General features: G+C 38.4%; 3 protein-coding genes across 3 annotated transcripts; 2 read left to right on the forward strand and 1 right to left on the reverse strand.

Annotated features, from left to right (window-relative positions):
• The first annotated feature begins 368 nt into the window (after positions 1-368).
• LOC110177782 (uncharacterized) lies at positions 369-1,271 on the forward strand. The gene is made up of 2 exons (XM_020944651.2): positions 369-541; positions 613-1,271. Exons 1-2 carry the CDS (start codon positions 509-511, stop codon positions 1,171-1,173), a joined length of 594 nt encoding a protein of 197 aa, XP_020800310.2. The 5' UTR covers positions 369-508; the 3' UTR covers positions 1,174-1,271.
• Positions 1,272-13,280: 12,009 nt separating this feature from the next.
• LOC110177786 (protein FAM76A) lies at positions 13,281-13,879 on the reverse strand. The gene is made up of 2 exons (XM_020944654.2): positions 13,779-13,879; positions 13,281-13,724 (listed from the first exon to the last, which is right to left on the reverse strand). The coding sequence occupies exon 2, from the start codon at positions 13,708-13,710 to the stop codon at positions 13,345-13,347; it is 366 nt and encodes a 121-aa protein (XP_020800313.2). The 5' UTR covers positions 13,711-13,724; positions 13,779-13,879; the 3' UTR covers positions 13,281-13,344.
• A 957-nt stretch (positions 13,880-14,836) lies between these two features.
• ppk9 (pickpocket 9) lies at positions 14,837-23,104 on the forward strand. Its single transcript, XM_086827373.1, has 9 exons — positions 14,837-15,390; positions 19,926-20,123; positions 20,263-20,547; positions 20,606-20,842; positions 20,911-21,095; positions 21,293-21,358; positions 22,061-22,152; positions 22,804-22,909; positions 22,995-23,104. Exons 1-9 carry the CDS (start codon positions 14,837-14,839, stop codon positions 23,102-23,104), a joined length of 1,833 nt encoding a protein of 610 aa, XP_086683499.1.
• Positions 23,105-24,319: the final 1,215 nt, after the last annotated feature.

The raw sequence follows: 24,319 nt of genomic DNA on the forward strand, positions 1-24,319 counted from the left end.
TCGTCATATCCCTATCCTATATCCTTTCCCCCGCTCTGACTACTGACTAAGTGGACTTTTATTTCACTATTACCAGGGCCACCATGGCGTATACGCAATAAATAGTTTCGCTTGGCAATGAGCGCTTTTTCCCCTAAAATGCACATAATAAAGGCCTGGTTCTTTGTTCACTTTAAACTACATATAAGCAACCCAACATTTCGCCAGACAATTCCCCTGAATCACAAACCTTCGAAAGACATGAATGAATTTATAAATCCCATAAACCTTTTGCCTATCTCTTATCTGAGGGTTCTTCACCCACAGAAAATAAAAAAAAAACGTCATTGATTCGTCGATGGCGTCATTTGTCATCTTTAAATTTATAATTCAATTTCAAACAAGCGCCGGCCACATGGAAATTTCAGAGAGAGATAAGACTATCTACAAAATAGCATTGCTTCCGAGTTATTTCAGAAAAGAAGAGTGCTTTCAGTAGACGAGCGACTTTGGAGCAAGTAAGATCACCATGAAGAACGTGATTTTTCTACTTTTGACAGTGGTAAGTTAGGAAGTGTTATAATAAAACTTTAAAAACCATATTAAACTTGATGTATCCCTTAATTTTTACAGCTCTCTCCCTCCCTGGTGTATTCTGCTGGAGATCAGAGTCGCCATCGCTTGTTTTTGCAATCGGATCAGGCCCTGGCAACCATTACCAAACAGCTGGTGGTCCAGGCCATTGAACTGGTGGATAATGTTGTGGAAGATCTGCTTGTCTTGGACTCCCGGAACACCATTCTCATGGGTTATCTGGATAGCTTTGATGCCTTCACAGCTGTGAATCCTAATAGAACCGAAGAGAAGCTCCACACTTTCTATGCTGTTGTGGAAGATTACCTGGACTCTGATACCACAGGAGATCCCTTGAGATTGTCAAGCCTAGAGACCCAACTGATTGCCCTTTGCCTGCAGCGCAGTGGCTTTGATCGATGGAAGAGAACAGTTCAGACCCGAACAACACAGCTCCAGAAGTTGATCTATAGGAAGCTGAGGAAGCATTTGGAAACCCTGGACAAGGAGGATCGATTGGCTGTGGAGCGGCGTTGGCGAAGAATCCTCACCCGCGGTGGACCACGAAGATTGGAGAAGCTGAGGGAGTTCGTCAAATGGCTGGGCAAGATTAGAGATTAGCTTGGACTTAAGATTTAATTTAGACTATATAATCTTGAATTAATTAGGTGATAAAAGACATATTTAGGCATTAAATAAAAGCAAAGAAAAATACAAAAGGTATTCTTATTTTATAAAAGAACAAGGATAAGTGTAGAACACTTACATACATTTGTTATTAATTTTTTAAATTTTGCTCACTGTACACTTATTTCTTTTATTGCCCAGAGAATGATCTAAAATAACGTGTGAAAGTCATAACAATAAAGATATACATTATTAGTTAGATAATAAAGATAGTAAATTCCATTCAAGGTGAACAAAAACCCAAAAATTATATTTAGAAAAGTCTCCTAAAAAAAGAGTATTATCTTTTTATATTTCCAGACTTTGCTGCTCCTCTGGCAAATGCAATTTTTTACATACTCTAATAAAAGCCATCCTCCCATCACTTGGATCATGTTTGAGAGCTTTGTTTAATGCACTTCACAGCTGGCGGAAACTCTCCCTGTGTGACGAAGACGGCAATGAAAACTTTTGTCATGCCGCCTCGAAAAAGGACGAAGGAAACTTTGGCTAAAAATTATGAAACTATATGAGACGATGGCAAAGAACAACAAAGCCAGAGCATGAGCCAGAGCCAGAGCCATGTGAGAACTAAAACTGAAACTAAAACTGATACTTTTTATGGATGGCAAGTGAAAAATGTAGACAGTTGCAGAACGACTTTGCCTGGGCGGGGATGGATGGTGGCGATGGTGAGAGGGATTTGCAGGGATAAAAGAAAAATGGCAACTGCATTTCCTGTCTGAGAGCTGACAAAGTGCTGAGTGCATTTACGACTTGGACTTGGACGAGCGAGTGTTTTGTGTCTTTCGTGCCAGCAGGAGCAGCAGCAGCATCAGCAGGAGTTGCCTCCGTTCCTGGAATTTATGCACTCGACAGTCCCACAGAGGAAAGTGTGGAAGCTCGGGGAAAATTCCCAAGTCCTTAGGCATCTCTACTCCGCCCTGCCATCTGATAATCAGTCCGAGCTGTGGCTAATCGGTTTACATTTCTCACCCTGCCAGTCTGTCCAAGAGGAATCTCTAAACTTGTGGAAAGATTCGACCTAGAAAGAGGCAGCTTGTCCAGAAATTTTAAAGGGATTGATCCAATAATCCAGGGATAAGTTTACTTTTAACTATATGCATTTCATACAAAATACCAAAAGGCTTTTTAGAGTTTTTACATCCATAGACTTTGTCCTTATAAAAACATATTTTCTTTTTGTTGTCCCAAAGTACACAGAGCTAGGCCTCAGTTGTCTCATCGCGACACCGGCGACAGTGAATGCACAGGAAGGAGTTCACACAGCCGAACAGGACGAGAAGGATTATACAGCCGATGCACAGGAGTGTCATCACGACGATCACACCGAATATGAACAAAAGTCCCCACATTTTCAGTGTAAGTGGTGGTTCCGGCGTCGTCGTTCCATAGTAAAAGCCATATCCAAATGTCGAGTTGTCGTAAGGCATTGCTGAATTTTGCTAATTTTATATATTTTTTTATATCTGCTAACAATTTTGTACAATTAAAACTAAGGGAAATTTTGAATAAAAAGTTAAAGCCTGCTTGAGTTTCAAGTTCAAGTCAAGAGTGCAACTCTTCTGGGGTTTATTCTCAGACATCAAGTGACTTCTAATGATCTTCATCCGAACAAAAGAGTGCTCATTAAACGGAGGCAAGCACAATGCTCCTCATTCGAATTGTATAAAAATTAATGAAATGCATTAACGAAAGCGATGCTAAAAGGGGGTTTTTTGGGTTTGGGGTAACCCTCGAACAGGGATCTGGGGAATTGTCCTTGAGCTTCTGAGTGTATGTACCTGCGCTCGTTAGTACACCCGCACACACACACATTCCTTACACACACCCCACATCGCATATGCAAAAAAAAAATAAAATAACACTCGCCTCTCCTCATCATTATCATAATTTGAGTGCGATGCGGCGGTGAGAGCTTTAAAATATTCATGCGAGCAAAAAGATTTTCATTTATTTTCCAAGTGTTCGCACGTGTGCACCAGAATGTTTACTGTACCAAGAGGAGAGAGAATTCCGCACTAAAGGGTGGCTGCTGATTATAATGACTGTATTTTGTGTGCTGATTACTCCACAGAGATGTATTTAAGACAATGAGTCAACAACTAAATGGAATAAACGTGAGGATTATACAGAGAAGCAGAGTTATTTATACAGAGTGTTATATTTTAACTGCATTTTGTAAGCCTGAAACCTATTGTCTATTGTTATTTAAACAGATTTATTATATTCATTGACTTGGTATTAATAAGTTATACCCCGTTGCATTTAAGACTTGAATTATATAATCCTATTAGAAGTCAACCACGTATATGTTTCAGATATTCGATATTTTTATATGACATTTTTTGGACAAATCAAATTTTAAAACATGTACATAACTATGCTAAAAAAGCATTAATTTCAATTCGGAATGCATTTCTATGTTGGATTTATCAGGGTAATAAATCTGAATACTCAGTTTAGCTGGACATAGCTAGATCGATTCTCCTGTTAATGCTGATCAAGAATATATAGAATTTATAGGGTCGGAAATGACTGCTTTACTTCGTTAGAGACTTCTGACTAAAATTATAATGCAAACAATTTCACATACCAAAATTTACAACTTTTAGTTTAACCAGAACATAGGTCCTACAGGAAATCCTTGTATTTCCTTCCGATTGATCAATTGAACTTGTTCGTTCGCTTATCAGCAATCACTGATTGCATTTTGTGGGCTATTAGAGACGTTTGTCAGCCAATTCCCAGGCAACATTGAAGGCTCATTCACTTACCTGCCTCGCACCCACACAGTTACACTATCGACACTCTCGAATGCACGGGGGGACTCACACTCTGGCATTCATTGAAACACACATGCACACCTTGACACACCGCTATGGGCACTTCCTAACTCCCTTCCCCTCTTCCATCCCCCCATCATGGCACACGTGGCTGCATGTCAAAGTGCAAAGTTTTGTGCCACAAAAAAAAATAAAAAAATAAAAAAATAAAAACTGTAAAAGAGTTGAAGGGGACATGGGAGTAAATGGCAGTCAAAAGCGCCGCTTGTCGATGTTTTTGAAAAATAAAAACGAAAAAGTCGTAGGGGAAAAAATGCTACACGTTTGCCCAGGCAACCCTTTTAGCTCGCTGGCAATTTAAACCTCACCAGCACCAAAGTTGCACCACTTGCCGTCATATCCTGGCGTTGTCCTTGTTGTTGCTGCGGTTGCTCCAGTTGCAGCATCCCTTCGACGGATGAGGGAGTAGCTCAGCGGGTCTCAGGGGGTCTCAGAGGGTTAAGGCAGAGCTAAATGCGTGGCAGACAACGCGCGAATGCACAAAGTCAACTTGCACAACTTAGAGTTCGATGGAGGATGAGATGAGGGAAAAGCCTAGTGACTAAAGGGTATTTTAGGGATAGTATAAAAGTGCTGAATATATAAATATAGTTACCTTTATTGTTTATATCAGATTTAAATATCTAAACAATCTTCTTATTACTTTTTATTGTAAGCCATAAAACACAAACGACAGTTTAGCATAAAAAGGAAGAAATCCTTAGGAAAGAAAGGAGTAAGTCAGGAAATTCGAAATATATTAAATTTCTGTTAAGAATTTATGCGTCTGAGATGCCTGGGAAATAGCATTTCAGTTGCTGTGAGACTTCCTCTTGCAATTTCCGCACCAAAGGGACAATCATTTCCTTGTCGAATACATATACATATCTGTATCTTTGTATATTCCCAACCAATCATCATCATCATCATCATCATCGGTGGGGGATAAACGCAGCAGCAATGATCATGTTCGTGTTTCCCCATCATCGCATTCATTGGCACTCAACGGAGGCAGCGAATTGCAATCGTAAACTTGATTGTAATAGTATAATTTTTGGCGTAAAAGCCAAACAAATAAACAAGCCAGGGACAAGGACTACGGGATAATCCCCGCACATATGAGACAGCCCAAGCTGTACTCCCCATCTTCATGCAATTTTTATGACTAGCCTCTATTTTTTTGCCCTTCTTGGGCGAGAGAATCTCACTCATAATCCGCCCCAATGGACCTTTCTACCCCGGATGGGGCTGCAAAACCATTTACTTTTCCGCAGCAAAAGAATCCTTGGGCATCCTTGTATTCGTTTTCCCCCCCTGCTTAGCACGCAGCCTGCGAAAAGTTATTGTTATCCTTTTGTTTTAGTGCGCATCCTGCTGCCTTGGCCCGTGCCCTTCATTCGCATTGATTCATAAAACATAAATATAAATATTGCGTATACGCAGCGTTCGCCCTGCCCTCGATTGCCATAAATTCTGATATAAGCATGGCACACAAACACAAGCCATCAATCTTTTACCATTTCACTTAGATAAAGCAAAAACTTGCGCTCCTTGGCCGCCAATATTTGTGCATAAATATTAATATTGCATGACCATTTTTATTTGTTTGCCGGACAGGCAAGGATCTGCGTGGCTTGAACAACATGAAGCTGAAATCGAAAAGGAGCAAGGATTTCTAAATTGAAGATTACAGCTACATGTTTATAGTTCTTTTAAATGAAATTGTATAATTATAAATGTATCCTTCCTAAAACTTAAAAATGTATATAATATAATATATATTTCCTGTTCCCTTCCTTTATAAAAACTCTTGTGTTTTTAGTATTATGACTATATATATTCCACGACGATAAACATGACAATTTTAAATAGGACTCAAAAACGCCAATCATCTTCATCAAGACAGCACCACCAACCGCAGCCACAACAGAAGAAGATCAGGCAGATGGTACAAAAAATTAAAGCGAGCAAAGTGATTCCAAGAGCGATATATATACCAGTGTAGTTGGGTTTGACCGGCGCTTCAGTTGCATCTGTTAGGAACAATGATTCATCGGACCAAGTGGTGGTATCCGAGTAATTAGTAAATGTGTCCATTTTTACAACTAGAAATTTTTACCAGTCACCAAATTTCAACAAATAATTTTAACGAAATGATATATTTCAATATGGGGAAAATGTGGAACTACTGACACTATTAACAAATCATATATGTTTCAAAGTTTTAGATTGTGAAATTGTATTTATTTTGCCTTGCTAACATTTAATATTAGATTTATTTTAAAAGTGTTTTAAAAATATATACAAATAAAACGTTTACAGGACAATATATCAATCCAAGTAATAGTAAATGAATGTGACAAGATTTTATTTAATTTTCTGGCTGCTATTACAGGAAATAATTTGAACATTTTGCCGCTCAACAACTTTGGCCAATAAAATGGCCCTGATTTATGCGGTTAAATAATTAGCGCCTTTTAGGAGCCATTAAATGGATACCAAACGGGGCTCGTAAAAGCCCATCAATCGCTTATTCCCCATACTATATATGTATATATATCCATATACGATGCCCATTGCCAAAATAACCCGCCCCCGTTGGCGGTAATAAATTGAATGCCCCAATATTTGGTAAGGGGCACATTGAATTTAAATATTTGCAATTACATTTAAATGTTTGGCCATGTGGATTTCGATTTCGGTTCAAAAGGGGGAGGTGTCTGCGGAAATATCCTTTGCCAGTCGTCCTGTCTGTTCGCACATGCCAATAAATTTCGAGGCACAAAGTGTCAACTGGGCCGAGCCCTTCCATTTGCATATATATATATATATATATATATATTCCCCTGCACCTTCGGTGCCTCCTTAGTACCCACAGAAGCCCTACCATATTGCCAGTCCTTTCTTTCCGCTACTTACAACAATATTATAATGGAATCCCACTCGAAAATAGAGCAATATCCACTTGCATATGTTGCCGCGGACATTTCGGGAATGAGACGATGCTATAAATATTATTGAATTGTTCCACGCCCTTGCCACCCAACAAGGAAGGATCACCCCTTCTTTCGTCCTTCTCAAGTGTCCGCCTCTTCTGCAGCAGCAGCAGCAGCAGCAGCAACAACAATAACAACAGCAACAGACAGAGACAATGATTGCGGCAAGCGGATGTAAAAACCTTGGCAATGACAGTTTTTCGGTCTCCAATCCAGGGGCTACGTCTGTTATGCAAATGTCTATACATATAAATATGTGGGACACTGAGAAAAACAAAGAACAAAATTATTTATTTATTAAAAATGTGCTGTCATTATTATCTATTGACTATAAATATCACCTGACTAATGAAATACATCTAGATATCCACAAAGAAGGTCTCTTCGATTTGTAATAAATTTTTAAGATTATTGATTTCATACGCTTACTATAAATTTAAGGCTGACCCTGACTTTGGCACCAGCTTTTGCCGCATTATAATGCTCTATAATATTCCTTCCCAAAATCCATTATTTTTTCTCTGTGTATTTTCTGAGTGTATGTGTAACTGTTTATATGCAAATCTTTTATTTCGCCGTTTCATTTCTTATTTCCGTTGCACGGCCGCCGCCGTCGTCGTCGCCGCCGCCGCCATTGACTTTTTTATTTCTCCTGCATTAAATTAACATCAATAAAATGTTGCCTCTGTTTGCCAGAGTCCTGCCCTCCCCGACTGGACTTCTTTTCCTGGGTGTCCTTGTGCTCCCATATCCGCCTGTCCTGCTGTTGCACTTGTGCGTAATTTGAAGCTAATACCCGACATGTGCTGCGATTTGTTTCACTCCCAAAAAAAAAAAAAAACTCCTCCTCCTCAAGTTTGAGACTTTCCAAGCCTTCCATATCCTTGAAGCCAGCTTCATATTACTCATTTTCCTTGCTACGGAGACATTTGCATCTGACAGTTTGCAGTTTCTTCGAGCTGAAAGTCGGTGATTTCTTCGTTTGGCAAAAAGTTTCCGAAAGGAAACTTGGGGGAGGAAGTGAAAGAAGGAGCCTTATATATATATTGTCTATGACTTTATTCCTCAATTTTTGAGTTACTTTTTAAAGGGTTAGGAATTAAGAGAGATTATTATTAATTATTTCTTATCATAATATCCCTTAGTTCCCAAATTTAAAACACTTAATTTGCTCTCACCAAAATTTAATTTCCTTTAATTTTAATATCTACAAATTCATAATTTATTTATACAATTTAATCTGCATAATAAAATCCCATCTTTTGTTGCAGTTATCCCATAAATAAAAGAAAAACTAAACTCCCCAGTGAAATGCTCGAGCACAGCTCGCAAGGATATATATATGATATCCTTGGAGTTTTCATTGAGCCCGGTATATGATAGATTTCCATCGCATTCGGCGCATGTAAACATCGGCTTTTGTTAATCAAATTAAGTGCAAGTTAATGGTGGGGCACCACCGAGCGCTCCTTTCTCAAGAGTTATTACAGCCCATCATCGGGGTCTCTGCGGTGTGTTTGCACACTGGAAAATGATGAATAATAAATCGCTAATCATAAATATTGCGAAATCAGGCGAAAAAGAAATTGAGAAGACGAGAAGAGGGGTTTCTTTTTTTTACACGCTAAAAAGCAAAACAATACCGAAAGTACACATTGTTAAATTGAAAGGAAACAAATGTAAAATTTATACAGCTGCAGTGAGCCCCGGAGAAGCTTTGATTCATCCCGAAAACTTGGATGGATGCAAAATCGAAGGGAGGCAAAATGGGGGGCGGAATCGCCCTAATGGTCTATGCTCTCTGTCTTTGTGTGTGTTTGCCCCATTATCGAACATCCTTGAATGGAGTGGTACTGGCTGCTCCTTTTTTTCTTTTATTTTTCCTCTCCAAAATTATGTACTCTGCTTGGTTTTCCGTTGAATGCAGGGATATGATTAATTTAGCGCTATCAAATTGATTGGATTAAAGCTGAGAGGCAAAGGACTTGCTACTGTGATTCACTGAAGAGCCATAAATAACATCGAAATGGTATTTATTTTTGTCATAGGAAAGGAATGGGAGAGATTCTATGCAGTAATATATTTGTTTTCCATAGAAATGGTAAAGGAATTATATATTTAGAAAGAAGAACAGGTTAAGTAAAGGCCTGAATTTGTTTTTAATCAATTAAAAAATGTAAATGCAAATTACCAGGAATTTTAAGTATGAAACCCTTTTGAAATTATGTTAAAAACTAAAGAAAATAATATATTTTTATATGGATGAAACATTTTCCAACATGCTCCCTAATTTCTATTAATATTTGCTTATGTTATGTCTAAAAATCATTTCAAAAAGTCCTCTACAAAATTCCCTCTAAATCTCACACCCATTTAAGCCTTGAATTTTACTCCCCAAACAACAACAAAAAATATACAATAGCCAAACTTCGAAATGGTTATCTGACCACAATTACCCAACAAGCTGCCACCTAACAGGCGACTTTTCCGCCCCGGCTTTTCCACCCGCCGCCGCACTCCAGCTCTAGTCCGAGTAATTAGCGTTCGGTGGAGGAAAATCAATACAATCTGAGCGAGGGAACAACACAAGCAGTACTGGAACCAGAACTAGAACAAGAATCGAAATCAAAATCAAAATCCGGAACTGGGGTTACGTGTTTTGCGGGCCACAAATGCCAAATTGTCCAAACGGGTAATCAAAGCGAGACTGAGTACGAGTGACCAAATCTGAAATCGTCTAGCAGCTGCCAAGTTTCTCATGAAGAGGAAGGCACTGTGGGAAAAATAAGTTAATAGTTTATATAATAAAAAAATAAATTATAAAAAGAATATATATAAACAAGCTTTAATCAAATAAAATAGATCAAAGAGCTACTTTAAACCAAGAAGATCTGATAAAAAGAGAAACAGGCTTGGCTATGAAGTTATTACTTAAAAGACTCTGGTCTTTATCAATAACCAATAGCAGATAAAAATTAATATACACAGTATACCTAGAAAAATATTGCAGTAAATATATTTAAATTTCAATGAAATATACATTGTAATAAAAAGAATACTTTGTAAGACACATTCTTTGTATTTAAATGTGTTTCATGTGTAGATTTTATACCCTTTCTGGGTATTATTTTATTTTAAATTATTTAAATTTAAATGATTTTATAGTAACAAAATATATATACTCCAAACTGTCTTAAATATTGAAAAATATATCTTATTACAATTATAATATTATAATAAACCTGCATATAATTCTCTAAAAACTTTCATCCTTTGCTCAATAGTTCCTAAATGTTTTGCTTGGCTACCTCCATACCTAGACTTTCTCTCACTGTACAGGACCCCTAACAAAAGTCAAGTGCAGGTGCTCAACTGATTGCAGTTAAACCAAAAGCACCCAGTTGGCCAGTAACAGTAACAGTGAACACCATTTTAGCCAGAAGTAGTGACCAGCAGCAGCAAGGAAGAAAGAACGTTCAACGGCAAAAAGGTAAATCTGCGGTCTGTGTTCCTGGGAGAAAAATATTCGCAACATTTACGCAACATTTGCCACCGTGGAGTGGACTAGAGAAGCTGCATTTAATTAAATTTCCTGTTGTTCGATGCCTACTTTGGCGAAACAGAAACTGTTGCACATGCAGCCGCAAAATGCTGGCTGGAGCTGACACCACCAACCAAGAACCACCAACCGAGCTCTCTGCCGAGCCACTCGGAGGCAGTGCCTCCAATCCTCACAGTGTCTCTCTCTCCTGGTCTCTCCTGGTCTCTCCTACTTGTGCAAATAGCGCAAATAACAATAACACCAGCGAATGGCAACAACTAAAAGCCAAACAATTTGCAGCATCTTGCCAAGAAAACATCTGCGAGCAACAGCAGTAGCAGCGGCAGCAGCAACTAAGAGATGCTAGAAAAATCAAAACGAAGAGAAAATGCTCTTTATTATATATTGAAATTTAATAGAAATTATATTCCAGAAGTAAAATCTTTAAAAACTGAAATTTATAACTTAAAATCTGGTTTAAAATGAGTTTCAAGTTGGAGATCATTTTAAGGATTTATTCCCAAGAAACAGGCTTGTTTTTACCATTTTTAGTGGTCTGATCAGTATCTTAAAAATGAATCTAATATTTAAAGTATTTCCTAAGAGAACTCTTCAATAAAATCCTCAAAATAATTATTTTCTCTTGGCAAAATCCAAACCCATTCATATGTTAGAGTATTTTGAGCATCTCCTGTTCCGTGGACAGCAAAATGGTTCTGCGAATTGTTGCCGCATTCAGCGGAAATGCAAGCTGAGTTAGCTGTATGTTGTAGTCCTTGCTCCGAGGCTTCCTGCTCCTGCTCCTGCTCCTGCTCCACCTCCTTGTTGGTCCTGCGCTGGTTATTCGTGTTGTGTCTGGTGGCATGGCCCATGAATATTCATGGCGTTTGCCGGGGCAGTCATTCATTCATTCGTGATTTCACGCAAAAAGGGGGTAAGATGCTGCGGAAAACAATGAAGAGGAATGGCACAAGACAAAACATGAAGCCAAATAAATAAACAAATGTCAAGCCATGTTTGTTTGTTGCTGCTGCTGCTGAGGGCGGACACGAAAGCCAAGAAATTGGCGTGAAAATAAATCAAGAAATAAATTGGAAAATTTGTTATTTCAACCAGTGAACAACAGCGACAATAGTTTCGAGGCAAAAACTTCTGGCTAAAAGGAATCGTTGTTCGTTCAGTTTGTGAATAAATTGATCGGAATTGGTTTTGGTAGGGAATACGTGCGGTTACTTGTCCTATTATCAATTGATTATTATTGGTTTTTTTATGGATTATTGTTATGAAGAAATGTTTAAATTAAATGGTTAAAAAGATAAATAATTTCTGGTTTACCTTGGCTTAAGGCTATTCTTTAAAAAACATTCTTAATGCTTATTTTTATTTCATTTATTGAAATTTTAACCTCAAAATATTTGGGATACTTTGAACAATGATAAACAACAAATTTACTCATACATGCTATTTAAAAAAAATTTAAAAATATATTTTGAATCCTCTTTCCATTTCTTCGAGTCTTCAACTTTAATGTTAACTCTTCCCTTTTTATATCCACCTGGCTGACACATTTTTTCTAGCTTAATCCTTTGCCAGGACTTTAATTTCCCAATGCTTGTCTTCTCATTTTCCATTGCCACATCCAGAGTTGGTTAAGCCCTGAGTTAAATGGGTTTCCATAGCCTGCAGATTCTTTTCTTTACCTTTTGGACCAATAACAATTCGTAGGGCCCACAAAGTGAAGGCCAATTAAAATGTCCTTTAAGCGTTTCTGCAATATTAATTAACATGCAAAAGGCAGCAACGCACATGTATTCTTAACAGAGAAAAAAATACAAAATAAAGAGGAGAAATAAAAAGCATGTGCAATGTTTGGCAATCGAGTCGAATTGAGGTCGCCATGGGTGAGGCCAAGGGTCAGTGCAAATGCCTTTATTTAATTGCAAAATATTACATTTTTAAACAATATCCATTAAAAGTGGCAGCAGCAGACTTGGCTGCTTAAGCTGCACTCCCATTTAAATATATATATATACTCCCAATATATATATTAACTCCACCCCCGATATCAACTGCCAAAGGTAATCAACTGCTGGGGAAAGTCGCCTTCTCATTCGCATTCGCACAGAACGAAATGTTGAAAAATTCAACAAAAAAAGTATGGTTTTAATGTTGCCCATGTGCAGCGAGGAAAAAAGGGGGGTCTGCTCCGCCCATGTCTGAGTCTGAGTCTGGAAAAGCACAAGTTCGCGTCTGGACCTTTGTCCCTGGCTGGATTGTGGAGTGGATTCCACAGAGAGATAGCCAGAGACCGGCCGCCTGCCTGGTGGGGTCATTTACTTTGAGTGTTCGACGCTCATTTAAATGCAAATTTAAATGAAATTTTAATCCAGTTTTAAGGACGCAGTTGGACACTCTCCGGCGAAGCCTTTGATGTGTGTCCAGCTCATCTAGCCGGGGGACACTCCGGGGGACCTTATTGGCCGTGGATTGTTCGATTGTGGTCTACTTTTTGAGCTCTACTGATCGCTTCTTTTAGGTATTGCAGCGGAAAGGTAATGGATATCTATAATTATATCCTTGCAGGGTATTTTAATTTTAGTCAGAAGCTTGTAATCATTTCCAACCCTATATATCATATATAATCTTGCAGCAAAAGTAGTTGGAATTCAAGAAATCTTTACAAATATATGAAAATTGATTTATTTAGAAATAAATTTATATAGCTTTCATAATTACTCCCAACTCATGGTGATGGCGAAGGTGAAGGGTCCGAAAACTCCTCATCATAGATGCCAGCAGCAGTCTGAATCTCCTTCCAGCGTTCGGTGACAGAGGCACCGTCCCGGTTCCTATATCCATCAGGATCCTCCTCGGTGGCTTTCACCATTGATGGCGGCATCACGGCAGCATGTTTCATTAAATTGTAATCACAGCGTTTGCAGTACAAATGTTCTTTTTCACGTGGCTCAAAACGTTGATCGCAGATGGCGCACCTTCTTATGGGAAGACGGCACCGGGAGCAGCGATGTTCCTGCTTGCTGAGAGCGACCCAAGGAAATCTGCGAAAGCAGTGGGTGCACAGATACAGCATGGTATCCGGAGAGCTCATATTGATCAAGTTTCCTAAAAAAAAAACAATTAAAATCTAACACAAACTTGAGGCTGAGAAAAACAAACCCAAAGGAAGCAGCTTTTAATTCCTTTCCATACCCAAGTTTGACAACTCAAAAGCAAAGGCTTCTAGATGAATATATCGAAAATTTAAGCCAAAATTGACTAAGTTACCGATTTAATATATATTCTTCACACATTAAGTGTTTGACAACAATAGCCTTGTTTTCCCAATCGAAGTGAAAATCTCCTTAATATGTGGACCATCCAATTACCAATTTAATCGCAATCTCTTTACCAAACCGAGTGCCACTCTTAAATAAAAATCCTTAACTAAGTTAATGCCCGACCACAATGACGATGATGCTGATGCTGATGCTGATGCTGAGGGATATAGCCCACCGATCCCTGGGTCATCAGCTTTCCCATTTCTCGTACATTGATTGCATTTCGTGTCATTCAATGGATTTACTCTCGCCCGAGCTGCTGCGTCCACCATCAGGCATAATTTACAGCGCATTAAAATCTCCAACGATGATGATTTATTATTGTCCTTGTCCCGTGTCCTGCATCCTGCATCCTGCAACCTGCAACCTGCCGCCGACCTGCCGCACCGCAAAAACATATTTAAAGCGACGTATTTATATTTTAATGAACCGAACAGAATCAGAGGCCGTGTGCGGCTATAAAAAATCAGAGCTTAACCATGTTACAATGCTCGACGGGGGCTTGCAGGACAAATTATGAAGTTTGTCCTGCAATCAGTGCAGGGAGGAGGAGAGTTGGTTGTAGTCACATGTGTAACACTCACTGTAATGTAGAGTCTGTGTGTGTATACTTTTGGGATCCAGCAGAAAGTGCTATCCACAGAGGATTACTGTGAGGTGTCTGAAGAGTGGGTGGTGTCATTGGTAGCAGGTGTCCACTTATTGATTGATTCTTTAATGATACATATTCATTAAATGTTAGATTCTGCTTTGAATATATAGTAAACATAGTTTTACTAACAACTCACTTCGTGAAATTAGAAAAAACCCTCCCTGAACACCTTTCCATCCCATTTAGTTTACCTAATTAATTTTCTTAAAACTTGCATTTGAAAATCCTTTTTGCAGAAGGACAAAATGCAGCTGAAAATTAACGACAGCTCGCCGACAGCAGTGCGAACAACAACATCCTCTTCTCGGAGGACCAGTTGGGATGGCAACCATGGATCCGCTTCCACTTCCGACTCCCTGCTAACCTCCTCGACGGCATCGCTTGAACCATCGCCACCGCCGGGGACACAGGATAAACGGAGGTCGGGACCTGGACTTCTGATTTTTCCCGGCACCGCGCAAAGGCATCAGCATCAGCATAATCCCAATGGCAGCAAAACAATTGCGAAAGCTAATGACGAGGACGTGGCCATTAATCAGCTGGGACGCAGTGGCAGGACAACAACCAGGAGTATACGCTCCTTTCGTCGTCCGCCGCTGTGGCAGGCACCGTCAGTGCCAAAGGATCAAGAGGAGCAAGAGCCTCAGCCAGAGGAGGTCCTGGAGCGACGTAACCAGCGGGAGAGGCGGCGCGTTGTCTGTCTGGCCAAAGTGCAGGCCTTCATAATCGAGTTCCTGCAGGGATCCTCCATACACGGTTTCATCTATTTGGCCAAACTGGGCCTGAATTTCGTCGAACGGTGAGTCCTTTGAAGGGGATTTGAATGGAAAGGCTAATGGAATTGGAACCATAAGAGGACAGAGGTTTTAATGAGGAAAATAGCTGGGAATAACAATGGTTACCAAATGTCTTTCAAAACCATTCAAAAAGTATCCTAAAATTGAGCCAAATTCAACACAACAGAAAATAATTAAATTTTAGCTGCTCAAAAACCTCAAAAATGTTCACCCCTTGATCTTATTAATCAAATATTTGGTTAAGCGGCCACAACAGGAACTCAGTCAACATTTCCACTCAATTAATTTACAAGCGAAATTAAGGCTAAGCCTCATTACGGCCAAAAAGGGAGACCGCAGGTTTAACTTTTACACAGGATTACCCCTTTCTCGAGACCATAAAGTGCCAACTAAAACGATACGAAAACTATAAGTCGAGGACTTAAAAAAGGACTGCCTTGTGGCCACGTGCGGGGTTTCCAAGCGAGGTCCTGAAACTAAAGGAAGTGCGTGATTTTCACCCCTCCAGCTGGCAGGCACTCACCATTTTCTCCAAAGGGAAATACATTTTTCTACATATCTTCTTCCGCCTCTTGCTGCGGTTGATGCGGGAAGGTGGTTCCTGGATCTCGTTGGAATTTATATTTTTGTGCGGTGCAATAAATCCTTAAAACTGACATGACATGACAAACAGGATTACACACACACCCAGCAAGAGAGGGAGAAGGGTGGGGAATATATAGAAATTGTTCTGCCTGCTTTGGCCCTGGCAAGGCTTAAATTGGCAACACTCCACCGAAAGTGGCCAGGAGGAAGAGGAAAAGGATGCCGGTGCGGATGCGAGCAAGGTAGGTCGGTGGGTGGAATCTGTCAGGACTGCCGACTGAGGGTTAATTAGTGGATAACAGCCAGGCCAAGGACAGGGCCAAGCAGGCACTGATACAAATAAAAGGGAAAGTTGAGTTTTAATTAGCAGGAAATATAGGAAATTTAAAGAAAAATATATGGGTGGAAGATTCTTAAATTATTTATTAAATTTATGGCTAATGATTATCTTAAATAAAACTAAGAAAATGGTAAATTTTAGATTGCATAGGTCAGAGGCTTACAACTGGTTTATTCTGTTTTCAATGTTTAATAACCCATTTTTCTTTAGATATTTATTATTTTTTTGTATCAACTTCCAAATATTTCTCCCAGTGCCTTCACCCTCCATATATTTTCCTCCCCCCCGAAAAATCATGAGGCTCAATTACAATTATTGTTAGTTTCGCCGCCAGAAACGAAATCCAACTGACAGGTGTTTGGCCCCAGGAAATCGCAGAGGGTCTCCTCCCGGGTTCAAAGGTGGGCTCCATCAGTGAAAGGCAGAACGAGGTCACGCAAAAGCTTAGCTTTAATTAATATACTTTCCCCTCCCAAGAATAAGAAGGAGAAGGAGATTTGCTTTCATGAAAATGATTTGTAGAACATTTTTCATGGGAAATTTATTTCTTTGACCAATTCCACTTGGCACAATTTGGATGTAAAAATACAGAATGGGAAATGGGGGGAGGGGGGTGGTGGAAAAATATGCTTTTGCCATGACAAAAAATCAGCTTGTGACGCACAAAATTTGTGGATTATGCCAGGAACAGCTCCATCCCGAGACCCAGACTTAAGCCCTTTCTCACTCCTCGAAAAACTAAAGCTGCTCTGAATGAAAGGGAGCTCACAAAACATATATACAAAACACCAGGTGAAAGGGGTGGGGAAAATGCATAAACCTGAGAGAAAGAGTCTGTGTCGCTGACATGTGATAACCTCAATTTCACAAGCGTTGATATGGTAACTATGAGGGCTTTGCTGCCGCACAGCGACAGGTGCACGATTGCATAATCCACAACCGAAAACTGGAAACTGAAAACTGAAAACAGAAAACAGAAAACGGAAAATCGGAAAACAGCAAATGCAAATGCAAAACACGCAGCGGCGTAGAACGCACCGGATTACTATATACCAAGGGGGAAGTCCCTCTCGATGGAGGGGCCATCCGTAAATCTATGGCAGGGCATCGAGCTTTCGAGTGCCCTCAACTTAAACCCTTTCATTGGTGGTAATTGCGTTTTCCCCAACCGGAAAATATGGTGTAAAATAAAGCAATAGATAGTTTATGCAAAATTCGAAAACAAAGTCGTTAAAAGGGTTTTATTTATTTTAAAGGTTTTTGCTTCATCTTGAGAGCTTAGAAGTATATATTTAAGTACCACAATTGTGTAAATAAAGATTAAATTAAACATATATTAAACTGACAGCTTAAATCATTTTTATTTCCATTTTAAAATCCAATTTAAGAATTTAAAATGCCTTTAAATTTAAATGCCCTCTATTATACATTTTCCTTTAAATTATCTTAAATATCAAATGACAAAGCACTTCTCCAAGTCAATTTACGAGTTCGGTTGTTGATATTTAGTTTAATGTATTTATTTGTCTTAATAATACATATATTTTTGTTCTGCTTACAAATTTCCTTTGCCCTTTTTTATAATATACACTTTTTAAGATTTATTATAAAGGTTGAAGAGTCTATTTAAATAATATAATCTTTAGAGCAAGTTCTTTGTCTTATTTCCAGGTCATAGATATAAATCAATAAGACCAAGCCAGAGCTCCAAATAAAAGTTCTATATTTATTTTAAAATCTCCAAGTAACAATTTTAATAAACTTCTGAAATATTAATATATTCATCTCTCAAATTTCATTATTCACTTTTTTCATTTGAGCTTCCCCTGCCTTAATTTAAATTTTAAGCTTTGCAAAACTTTGACATTCCTTATCCTCTATCAGGCATTTTTCAATCGCATTTCTCCAGTAGAATGGAAATATGTGAGAATCCAGTAGCTCTAAGCCAAAATCCGACTGAAAACCACCCTTTCATGGCATATTGCGGCATCAGACATGCATCACTGGGCCTCATTCACGCACAAATTGTATGCATATGAGTGGCGAGATGATGAAACAAAGCAAATACATAAATTGCAGGCCCAGACTGACTGGGGAAAATTGTGTGGGAATGAGGAATGGGAATGGCAATGGGAACGACAATGAGTCTGTCATATGTGATGTCCAAAAGGAATTTTGTGGTGTTAGACAAAGTACGGCAGGAGCACTCCAGCTGTCATAGAAGAAAATTCCAAAAAATACCACAGAGACTTTCTAGCGAAAATAATAATAAAGCGAGAGTTGCAAGAAAATGTTTGGTGAAAATTAAAAGCCAAGAGCGAGAGATCTTTATGAGCCATTTCTGGCATCAAACTGTCATTGTGGAGAGAAGACATTTTCGCCAGCAAATGGAAAGGATTTTTGGCGACTTCTGTCTGGTCTGTCTTCCTGCCAGTTTGTTTGCGGTGCCTTCTTCCTTCTTCCTCAAACAAAGACCAGAAAAATCATATATATAAGAAAAAATAGGAGGAAGTACTAGCAAAAGGGTTGCAAAGGCATTGATGCGTTCATTGACTCTGCCATAATTCTTTCGTCGCGAATATTTCGCTTGGTGCTTACACCAAAAATTTACACGCAATAGATTTTTATGTCCTATGCCAGAGTGCACATTCAACAGCAGTGCGAATTATATTCCTGAAACCATATATCATTTTTGACTCTGCAGCATTTTTATACCCTTGCAGGGTATTATAATTTCAGTCAGAAGTTTGCAACGCAGTGAAGGAGGCACCTCCGACTATATAAAGTATATATATTCTTGATCAGGATCAACAGCCGAGTCGATCTAGCCATGTCCGTCTGTCCGTCTGTCCGTCTGTCCGTCTGTCCTTCTGTCCGTCTGTCCGTCTGTCCGTCTGTCCGTCTGTCCGTTTCTACGCAAACTAGTCTCTCAGTTTTGAAGCAATCTGAATGAAACTTTGTAGTTAGCCTTCTATATACTCTCACTCGTATATATGTCGGAACGGGCCGGATCGGACGACTATATCATATAGCTGCCATAGGAATGATCGGAAAATTTTTACAAAAAAAATTTTAACATTTTCAGTTTTCAATAGAATTGGATCAAATTTGAGATATAGCCATTTTACTATACTCTACAATTTTGCATAAAATTTTATGAAAATCGGACTACTATATCATATAGCTCCCATAGGAACGATCGAGAAATTAATACAATTAAATTTATAACCTTTTCAGTTTTCAACTGATTTTCATCAAATTTTAGGTATAGGCATTTAATTTAAGTCTTAAATTTTGTGGTAAATTTCATGAAAATCGGACGACTATATCATAAAGGTGCCATACAAACGATCGTTTGATGTGGAGGAAAAATGCAAATCAGTGAATGTAAAACTGCAAATATAATATGTATAGGTGAATGAAATGAAAGCAGGTATTACTTACTTCATTGTTTTTTAACACAAAGATATATAATTTGTATTGTATGGTTTTTTATTCATAGAAGTTCTATCTGCAAGGGTATATAAACTTCGGCGTGCCGAAGTTAGCTTCCTTTCTTGTTTTCTCATTTTTTTTAACATTCCAAATTCCCTGATTTTATATTATTTTCAGCATGCTCTGGTTTGCCTTTATTTGCGTGGCTTTATTCAGCATTATCTCGCTCAGTAAGAGGACTTGGCATCGCTTTCAGACCTCACCCATGGTTATATCCATGGATCGAAATAAGTTGGTATGGAATACTAGCTTTCCTTCGTTGACGGTGTGTCCCCACAAGAGGATCGATGAGCTTAAGGTGGAGGAGTATATACTGTAAGGAGAAAGGACATTATTATTATTGTTCATTTCCTTAGTTTTCATTTCTTCTACGTTCATTCCGTCTCTGTTAATACACTTTACTGTCTGTAAAAATTTGGCTAACTAAATCCCTTCAAACCCAAACCAATCGCAGTGCCCATCCGGAGCAGTTTGAGTCCGAGGAGGATCAAGAGGATTTCCGTGATTTTATTGTGAAACTTGCCAGCCTCACATACGACAACTTGGAGACATTGCCGCTGAACAAATCGTTCGGGATACCGAGTAACAAGTACTTGGACTTGCTCTACGAATTGAAATGGCCCTTCGAGCCGGAAATCAGCAGCGGCGCCGCCGTCAAAATGTTCATTTACGAGACACAAACGGAGTTTGGCATTTGCCATTCAGTCAACTCTCTGGTGGCTCGCTACAATTCCTTTGAGTGGGTGAAAAGTCACTTGATATTTTCCCAGACTTAATAGTTTCTTCCTTCTCGTCAGCTATTGGCGTTCCGGTGACTGGAGTATCCTGGACCATGGAGATCGGGTTACAGTTCATCCACTGGACGGTGAGATTTATGCCCAGATCATTAACCTGTCCACAGCCTATGATGTGTACTTGCATGGAGCTGGCGATGTTCCCAGCATATCGAAGCAGAGGTATACCTTTCCAGAGAGTGATTATACGACAGTGGAGCTCATAGCCTTGGAGATTTACACCAATGAGGAGGCTAGAGCGTGAGTAGTAGTGTTAATTAAATCTTTATAAAATATATATAATTAAACCTTAACCGTATTTCCATCAGCTTCAATACCAAACAGCGTAGCTGTCGCTTCAACTACGAGGCGGAGGACATGATGACCGTTCCCATCTACAGTTTTGGACTCTGCCTGTCCGAGTGCAGGATGTTTTTCGCTCTGCGGGTCTGCGGTTGCATTCCACACTTCTACCGGAACCGCTGTGGGTATAATCATATTTTCGGGACACAGAGTTGCACTTAATTGGCCCCCATTAAAGTTAACTTTTATGCTCGGGACTTGGGTTGGCTGCCGCCCAGTTTTATGGCGCAAATTCGGTCGTAAAATGTTTAAATACTCGTCGTAGTTTAAGTGGCAACTATTTTTTTCCTTTTTGCCCGATTATCTGTCTTCCTCGAGTGCAGCTTTATGCTTTATTATTATTTCCAGTGCGAAACGGACGGAAATTGCCGGTCTGTGGACTGGAGGGCATCGAATGCCTGGTCAAAATTAAACGTGAGTAATTTTCATCTTCCAGCGACCACCGAGAGCATGCAAATATTTAGCCAGCCCCGGAAATTCGATTTGAATTTTTTGTTGGTTGTGGAAAAAAATGGATAGAAATTTCCCAGAACGTGACCATAATTTAATTTTTGTCCCTTCTTTGGGGATGGTCAAAAGTCAAGGCTAAAGCAGGTTCAACCTGTTGCGTAATTGGAAAGGCGGAAATAATTTGCTGGGGGGACAGCTAGCAGAATGAAGATTATCTGACAGGTTGACATTGATAAGCTGGATTAATGTTTTGGAATTAACTTGTTGAATATTAATGAGAGGGACAAGGTGTTTTCTTTCTAAGCAGTCCATATGTTTGTCTCAGAAATAGAAGTACAAAAATAAGGGAAATATAGAGAAGGTGTTTTTAAAGAGAGACCATATATCTGTTAATAAATATAATAAAATATTCATTGTCTGTTAATTTTCATACTGTTTTATTCATCATTATCCCTACCTTATTGTTTAATTTTGTGTTCATTCTTCTTAAGGCTCTATGATCTCTATTCATCCGAAAAATTCACTCTATTAAACTTATTCCATGTCCATGTTAATTCATTTTGTGCTCTTTTCTAGTATTTTTATTAATATTTTCTTTTATATTTACCATATATTTCATTGTTTATTAATATTAACAATTTAAAACATTATTATCCTCCCTCTTAGGTGAAATAATCTCACTAAAATCGGACAGATACAAAATCAATTGCAATTGTTTGGCCAACTGTGATGACTCCAACTTCTTTGTGCAATCCTACGTAAGTATATATACATATATCGACCGCTTAAAATAATACAAAAAATAAACGAAAAAACGGCGAATCCCCTATTAAAATATATATAAAGTAAACTTTAACTGTAAAAATGTTTATGGCAAACAGAAGCGCCATCTAGTGCTCGTTAAGTGGCAACTGCAGACGCCGCTGCGTCGCGCATTTCAAGTGGAAAAATGCCCGGAAAACTGAGGGAAATCCGCGAGAATAGCCAGAGCGAACATTTTTGGTAGCGCTTTGCCTTAAACAAACATCAAATTTGTAGTCCGGGGCTATAAAAAATAATAAGCGCAGAAGTTGCAGGAACTGGGCGCCTTGAAATATGCAATTATTTTCGGGAGCTCGGAAAAGGGAGGCGTCGGCCAACCGAAACTTTGTGTTTAACTTTTTTTCGCGCTGTGTGTGTGCGGGTGTGTGTGTGTGCGGCGAAAGTTTTTACATTTAATAACAATTTTTGCTTACTTTGCCTTGTTACCAGAACGATGATGATGCAGATGATGTACATAGATGATGATGATGATGTTGTTCTCATTGTGCTTTTATTGTTAGTTATCTGCTTATCTTTACAAGTATTCTTTATATATGTATATATATTTTGTTTATATTTTTTAAACATTTTCCTGTAATTTTCCTTAGCGTTCGCGTGTCTGGTTTCTGGGAGCTAATCTTCAATGGGGAATAATTGATTATCCTAAAATGCAACTTCGCAGGGATGTCCTCTTCTCCTTTGCCGATGTTTTGGGTAAGTTTTGGGTTTGTTTTACTAGATTCTTACTTCTGTTACTTACTTTTTTATTACTTTATTTATTTATATACATATTTTACAGTTTATATAGGAGGTCTGGTTGGATTTTTCCTGGGCTGCAGCGCCTTGAGCTTCACGGAAATAATTTACTATTTTACGGCTCGATTTGTGAGACGAATGTTTTTTCATTGATTTATGATCAATAATAACCAATTGTTTATAAATTTATATACTAGTAATATCAATTATAACATACTAAAGATACATAGTTTATTAATTTACATATTTATCTGAAATTTTAAATTAAATAATTATTTAAGCAGAAAAGATAAAATAAAATAATGAGATAAATGGTAGATAAAGAATATGTTAATTTTTCCTTTTTCAGAAGCTTGTTACGCATTGAAGGAGTCATTTCCGACCCTATAAATCATATATATTCTTGATCAGCATTAACTGGAGAGTCGATTTAGCTATGTCCGGTCGAAATCTATTTTTTTTTTTTTTTCAAATGTTCGATTTTTTATAAGGGGTTACATGGTTAAAATTGTCAAAAAATTAAAAAAATGTGAGTATTTTTTAATGTTAAACTGATTCTGCAGTTTTATTAAACTGAAAAAAAACTAACATAGGAGTGACTTCTGAATTAAAATCAATGCTTTTTTGGCTAAATTATGAGTTTTTAAAAATTTGATATTTTGGAAAAAATTTACATTAAATACTAAGGGCTTCCCGCAGTTTGTTTTCTTTTTTTGTTTTTTCTTATTTATATATAACTTATAACCAAAAAAATTTACTATAATGAAAATATAAATAATATATTAATATATAATAATAATATAATATAAAATGAACCATATCTCTTCAATCTGTTGGACATACCCCCCTCACACTTAAGCTCTGCCTAATCACGCCAACTGCAGGCTTCATCTTTTTATTGGCCAAACATAAACAGCTCGCTCCCTCTCACTCTTACCTAATCAATAATAAAATACAATTGTGCAAAGTTGGCGAAAATCATACCGAGAAAAGTTGTGAAGCTCCCTAAAAATGTTTTCCACCTCATCATCATTGAACCTTCATTGTCCATGTTCCGTTGCTGGCATTTCAATGAACATGAACTGTTTACTTCTCCAAACTGCGGGGGGAGAGCCTGGGCCTGAGCCTGGGCCAGGACGACGACAAATTGCGCTCCTTTTGTATTTTTGCTAACCTTGTCGGATTTTATTATTGGGCCCGTCCGTCGCCAGACATTGAAATGAACTTTTTCCGTCTTGTTTCACATGTTATATGTGTGTTCTTAATATTTGAAGAATAATTTTGTAGTGGAGAGCAAATTATTTAGCTTGTAGCTTTTGCTTTGTTTATTTGTGTGGAAATATGGTACAGTGGGGATTCTTTAGTAAT

Source organism: Drosophila serrata, unplaced genomic scaffold (assembly GCF_035046125.1).
Source record: "Drosophila serrata isolate PLE 108 unplaced genomic scaffold, ASM3504612v1 contig_165, whole genome shotgun sequence".
NCBI classification, from domain to species: Eukaryota; Metazoa; Arthropoda; class Insecta; order Diptera; family Drosophilidae; genus Drosophila; species Drosophila serrata.